This window comes from Oncorhynchus masou, chromosome 20 (assembly GCF_036934945.1).
Source record: "Oncorhynchus masou masou isolate Uvic2021 chromosome 20, UVic_Omas_1.1, whole genome shotgun sequence".
NCBI lineage: Eukaryota > Metazoa > Chordata > Actinopteri > Salmoniformes > Salmonidae > Oncorhynchus > Oncorhynchus masou.
In genome coordinates, this window is record NC_088231.1 from 9,169,104 (window position 1) to 9,175,749 (window position 6,646).

Here is a 6,646-nt window from a genome sequence, read left to right on the forward strand (position 1 = left end):
AAGTCCAGTAAAACATGATGCTGCCAATTGTACAAGACTCATCGAGTGGCAGAAAGGTTTGGAAGCCCATTCCCGCCACCCCAAAAAAATAACAAATGTATACTGTCTCAAAATGTCAAGATATTAACTCTACATCTCGAGATAGTATAGAACATATATATATAGAATATGTTTCTTCATTTGTAGCATCTATCCGTGTTGCAGAAATAGGCATAGTCGGCAAACATGTGGTTAGCTGGCATATGCCCCAACACTTTTGATTCAGTGTGATAAAAAATATTGACAGAAAAGCATTGAAAATAGGGACAAAGTACTGTTGTTTACACTGATTTGCTTCATGATTTGACAACTTGTGCACAATTAATCTATGTTTCAGTCTGATCAACTGTAGCCTACTGATAACAACCACAGCTTCAGGTAGCCTAGAGAAGCCTATAGGCTCTGATCCCCTCCTGCCAGGGGAAACGAAGCAATAACGTGTATTTATATCTTAAGCTATGAATTTATAGCCTAAAATAGGCCTATTTATTTGTGTTAAGAAAAAATGTGAATGTGATCAAATTTAGTTTATATTCAAACACAGGGTGGATCGTCTAGACCTTATCAATCCAAAGTTATTGCCTGGAATCAATCAATCAATCAACACAATAGTGATGACATACTGTGTGAGTAACTTTTTAACTACAGATGCAAATGCCGACACAATGCCACACTGCTTAAAGTAAACTCAGCCCTGTTACTTCTATTGTCCAATCGCAGATGCCTATTTTTTTTAAACCATATGACCTGATTAGAAACAATCTGGTCCCATCATAGCTCATATAAAACCGTTTTACAGCTGATTTATTACTCCCCTCCAACTAGGGTCCGAAGTTTTACCTGGTTAGGTTAGCCCAGTGGTTCTCAAACCTCTCCTCAGGGACCCCCAGATTAGAGATCGACCGATTATGATTTTTCAACGCCGATACTGATTATTGGAGGACAAAAAAAGCAGATACCAATTAATCAGCCGTTTTCAAATTTTATTTATTTATATATACACACACACATTTTTGTAATAATGACAATTGCAACAATACTGAATGAACAATGAACATTATTTTAACTTAATATAATACATATTATGGGCTTTTGGATGGGTGTTCTTAAGGTGATTCCACAGGTTGCTGGTATGTTTTGATTTAGCCCCTGCTGACCCCATGCTTACATCTTTATCACAAATAAGACACCTTGCTTTCCCTGGTGCCAATTCCATGTAATAGTCCCACACTGGTGCTCTGCTTTTCTCTGCCATCTGTAAAACACACACATAGCTCTGAAGTGACAATGATACTGAAGAGTCTGCTTAGGAGACAAATACTCTCAACTGTTTGAATTACCTGTGATGAATGTTGAAAACAAAAACTGTAATTTCTATATGCAGTAAATCCTATTTTAATAATGGGCATGGTAAGAATTGACTACCAAAGTGCAAGTCATAATTCCCATGACACCTTCAAGCAAGCTAGCTAGCTAAATGCCATACATGTTTAAAGCTTTTCCACCTGTCCCCAAATGAATGTAATTGGTTCCGAGTTGGTTTTGATATTTGAACCTGCATGTCGTGATTGCGTTTGGTGTGGGGGGACAAAATACATTTATGCACGATAGTGCACGCGCGCAGCCGGTTTGGGTTCCGTGTTAGGCTGGTGCTTGACGGTCTGCCGTTCAGCTCTGTGGACAACGAATCCCACTGTTAGGGCGGGGATACAAGCATCTCGTCATTATATCCAGTATCTCTGGTACCGTATTGCAAAGAACAGAGCGCATACCTTTTTATTTAGCCACACCATTTGCACTATGACCCTAACCAATAACATCCTTTCTCTACAGGAAACAATGACCGAGAACAATTTCCACGTTAGCGTTTTTATTGTTGCTATTTTTAAGTTTATTAACACCAAGTGAATTAAACGTCCTACTAATTTAACTGCACAGCATCACATATTTACCCCATGTAGTCTTTAATTCGCGTTGAAGACAGGACTTTATTGATTGACGTTATCTAGGCAACGCTAGTTAGCTGCTAACGGTAACTAACAATGGCTAACTGTATGGTTTTTCACACTCAAATAGCCTCCATCATGGAGGTTCTAGCGAATTCAGCCGTGGCAGAGATCAGTAAACTCGTAGACGACGACTATGCAGTGTTTCGTTTGGAAATAACGCAAAGCCAGAAAGAAAACAGGACATTGAGGAGGAAACTACAGCTACTGGAACTGAAGGTAGCACGGGAGCGCGCAGAGAGGACAATGCGAGAGCGATACAGAGGAATTGCAAGAGGTACATTTTGCAGAAGGCCAAGGCTGCGGGGGCTCTCGAACCCGGTTCGCATGTGTTTATAAGTGTTACCTGGAAAGGTGTCTTGCTCAGTTTTTGATAGCCAAGTAACCAGGGGAAGTATTGCATACTATCTTGCGCATTTGTTGTATTTGACTTTTATTTTACGAGGCAGGCAAATTAAGAACAAATTCTTATTGCACAAAGACACTCATATTATAACCAGATTCTTGATTTACTGAATGTACTATTATCTTACTTTTAAAAATAATGTGACGGATGGAACATAATCAATAAATAGTATGTCAACAACTTATGAGAAGTGTTACCTTACATTCCTGCCAATTGTAGACTGTAAATAGTGTATAATATAGCTTTGAGCATTCACATGATCTAATTTAACCACCCCTTTCCCCCAATCACTCTCTTAGGTGAAGGACATCTCACTGGAGGCCACAGGAATGTTGTAAAGCCAGCGGGACACAATGGGTGGAGAAATGACCAACCCATATCTATAGATGAGGGGAGTGGAACCTCAACCCAGCATGTTATCGTGATAGAGGTTAGTGTCGTAGTGTAACAAAAAATTACAGTACATCAAATGTGACTTGTTCATTTCAGAAATGCTCCCCTCAGTTATTCACTGGCTCACAACAATATGTATCTGCCCTAGGGAAGTTTGAGACTTCCCTACGACATTGTCATCCAATTCAAACATTGTACCAATTATAACCTCCTCTGTTCTTGTGTCAGTCTGTAGATGCAGAGGCTGCAGGTCCTGGGGTCAAGCAGGAGAGGTCTGAAGGAGAGGACCCACGGCACAGCAGAGACATCCAGATTGGAGCAGCGGCTGGAGTGGCACCCCCTGTAACCACAGAGGACCTGACCGCCGCGCCCCAGGCTAGGACCCGTTGCAGCATCCCGGAGGTCAGTGGAATGCTGAACGCCGCCCTCAAGTCAGAGACGGATGCCGAGACTTTAACTGTAACACACCGGCTCTTACACACAGGGTCTGACCACAGATCAGACCACAGATCCGACCCAGAGAGACTGGTGCTGGGGCCACTTGTCTGTCCTCCTGCTCCTGGCTCAGATTACTTACCAGTATTTCATCAGAGCCAGAGGACGGTTCATTCCCGTGGAGATGGTGACGTGTTAGACACGGGGGTTGATGATCTGTCTTGTTCTTATGATACAGAGATGGTCCCTGGCAACATATCCTTAGATTTAGAGACCCAGACTGATCTGTCTAGAGGGGACTGGAACCGGTACAATAGTAGTATATACTCCGAAGGGTGCCTAGATAAGAAAGGGGAGGTTATAGTGGTAGATGAGGTGACTGTGAAAGTAGAGGGCGATGCTCCTCCCACATGGAATGCAGATAGTCACCTTGGAGACGGACACTCGCAGGGCAGAGATTTCTTAGATTACAGGGGAAGCTTAGAGACCAATCTAAATGTCACAACCAATTCTCCTTTACACGCGTTCAGGGATCGCAATCCAGTGTCCACGTCGATGGGGCCTTCAGATTCACACGGCCGTGTCCATTTCGATCAGGTATTGAACTCAAACAACAGGGCAAGAGCCCAGGCTCAGGGAGGAGGAGTCACATCAGGCAATAGTAAAGAGAAACGATTCTTCTGCATGTTCTGTAACAAAGGCTTCAGGTGCCTGCAGAAGGTGGAGATCCACCAGAGGGTCCACACAGGGGAAAATCCCTTCAGTTGTACCCAGTGTGAAAAGAGGTTCTCCCGCCAGGACCACCTGAAGAGGCACCAGATGGTCCATACAGGGGAGAAACCGTTCAGCTGCCCCCAGTGCGAGAAGAGGTTCTCCCGCCAGGACCAGCTGAAGATGCACCTGAAGGTCCACACGGGAGAAAGGCCATTTGTCTGTACACACTGCGGGAAGAGGTTCTCAGAGAGGAGCTACCTCAGGATACACCAGCAGAAAATGCATGCGGCCCTTGTATAGTGATATGTAATCAGGATTGAAAGTAAGGCGTTCCTGACGGCGTCCCAGCAAAATAAATAGTGGGGTTACGCCGTACCGGTAAAACATGAGCCTATCACAATAATTAAAAACAAAATGTATAAAAAACTTTTGACTATTATACCTTTATTTTTCATTAGGCTACCGCATATCAGAGGCATGAACAATTTGCAAATGGACTTGAAAACAAGTGGTATAACAAAATGCAATGTGGTTCGACGAGAGCACTGATTTTTCCAAGGCATAGATGAATGGCTGACACAGAGACTTGTGTGGACAGTAGTGTAAATTCTTGCCTAATGAAAATCGTCAAAATGTTATTACACTTTGTGGTGGTTTGTGTGACAGATGTCTCTTTCCATTTCCATGTTTGGAGGCTGGAAATACAGTGTCTTCAGAAATGATTCATACCCCTTGGCTTGTTCCACATTTTGTTGTGTTACAGCCTGAATTCAAACTTGATTAAAAAAAATGTCTCACCCATTGCAACATGTTTTTAGAAATCTTTGCAAATTTGTTGAAAATGGAATACAGTTATCTAATTCACAATCCTGAGTCAATGCATGTTATAATCACCTTTGGCAGTGTTTACATCTGTGAGTCTTTCTGGGTAATTCTCTAAGAGCTTTGTATACATGGATTGTACAATATTTGCACATTATTATTTTAAAAATTCTTCAAGCTCTGTCAAGTTGGTTGTTGATTATTGCTAGACAGCCATTTTCATCTATTGCCATAGATTTTCAAGCTGATTTTAAGTCAAGACATTTGTTGTCTTGGTAAGTGTATATTTTGCCTTATGATTTAGGTTATTGTCCTGCTGAAAGGTTAATTAATTTCCCGGTGTCTGGAGGAAAGCATACTGTACCAGGTTTTCCTCTAGGATTTCCCTGTACTTAACTCTTAACTTCAATTTCTCTTTTATCCTTAAAAACACCACAGTCCTTAACCATTACAAGCATACCCATAACATGATGCAGTCACCATTATGCTTGAAAATATGATGAGTGGTACTCAGTAATGTGTTGTATTGGATTTGCCCCAAACATAACACTATGTATTCAGGGCAAAAAGTTAATTTCTTTACCACATTTTTTACAGTATTACTTTAGTGCCTTGTTGCAAACAGGATGCATGTATTGGAATTGTGTTATTCTGTAGAGGCTTCCTTATTTTCACTCTGTCAATTAGGTTAGTATTGTGGAGTATCTACAACTTTCTTGAGCCTTCCTCAATTTTCTCCTGTCACAGCCATTAAACTCTAACTATTAAAGCCATGACTGGCCTCATTATTGAATCCCTGAGCGGTTTCCTTCCTCTCTGGCAACTGAGTTAGGAAGGACGCCTGTATCTTTGTAGTGACTGTGTATTGATACACCATCCAAAATGTAATGAATAACTTAATACTCAAAGGGATATTCAGTGTCTGCTTTAAAAAACAACAACAATTGAAACGGCTATAGGTGCCTTTCTTTGCGAGGCATTGGAAAACCTCCCTGGTCTTTGTGGTTGAATCTGTGTTTGAAATTCACTGATGGACCTTTATAGATAATTGCATGTGTGTGGTACAGAGTCATTAAAAAAATCACGTTAAACTCTATTGCTGAACTTGCCATAACAAAGGGGTAGAATACATAATTACTAATTAATTAGTAAAAATGTCAAACATAACTCCACTTTGACATTATGGGGTATTGTGTGTAGGCCAGTGACAAAAACACTATTTAATGCATTTTCAATTCAGGCTGTAACAACAAAATGTGGAAAAAGTCAAGGGGTGTGAATACTTTCTGAAGGCAATCCTGGCCCTGGACCCTGACTCTAGATATTTTAGAGACTGGGCTAACACAGCTAACTTTTTAGGTCAATAATATGCTGTTTTTAATCAACATTATGTTTGCTTTATAATTGTGAGATAAATTAAACAAGCTATTAGCTAGCTAGTTAGTTATACCTAGGTAGCTAACAAGGTTAGCTGTCTTTTCTCAAAATGAACCTCATTGTGCTTCTACATCTGCATTGCTTGCTATTTGGGGTTTTCAGGCTGGGTTTCTGTATAGCACTGACATCTGCTGATGTAAAAAGGGCTTTTTAAATACATTTGATTGTTTGATTGTGGTTAGCTATTTCTTGTCCCTTATGCTTGCCTTTACAGCCAAATCTGACCTCAAAAAATTAGACGCTGTGCCAATTGTGCGCCGCCCTTGGGACTCCCAATCACGTCCGGTTGGGATACAGCCTGGAATCGAACCAGGGTCTGTAGTGACGCCTCTAGCACTGAGATGCAGTGCCGTAGACCGCTGCACCACTCGGGAGCCCAAAAGTATTCTAGACC

At 41.4% G+C, this 6,646-nt stretch overlaps 1 protein-coding gene across 1 annotated transcript; it reads left to right on the forward strand.

The window, feature by feature from the left end:
* Positions 1-1,844: 1,844 nt before the first annotated feature.
* LOC135506861 (zinc finger and BTB domain-containing protein 18-like) lies at positions 1,845-5,588 on the forward strand. The gene is made up of 3 exons (XM_064926268.1): positions 1,845-2,322; positions 2,751-2,881; positions 3,073-5,588. The coding sequence occupies exons 1-3, from the start codon at positions 2,082-2,084 to the stop codon at positions 4,291-4,293; spliced, it is 1,593 nt and encodes a 530-aa protein (XP_064782340.1). The 5' UTR covers positions 1,845-2,081; the 3' UTR covers positions 4,294-5,588.
* The last annotated feature ends 1,058 nt before the right edge of the window (positions 5,589-6,646 follow it).

What these genes read in the sequence shown, in the direction of transcription:
- LOC135506861 (XM_064926268.1), top strand. Translation starts at nt 2,082, where the DNA reads ATGGCTAACTGTATGGTTTTTCACACTCAAATAGCCTCCATCATGGAG. An exon ending in ATACAGAGGAATTGCAAGAG is followed by an intron (nt 2,323 to 2,750) that starts GTACATTTTGCA and finishes TCACTCTCTTAG; the next exon opens with GTGAAGGACATCTCACTGGA. An exon ending in AGCATGTTATCGTGATAGAG is followed by an intron (nt 2,882 to 3,072) that starts GTTAGTGTCGTA and finishes TTCTTGTGTCAG; the next exon opens with TCTGTAGATGCAGAGGCTGC.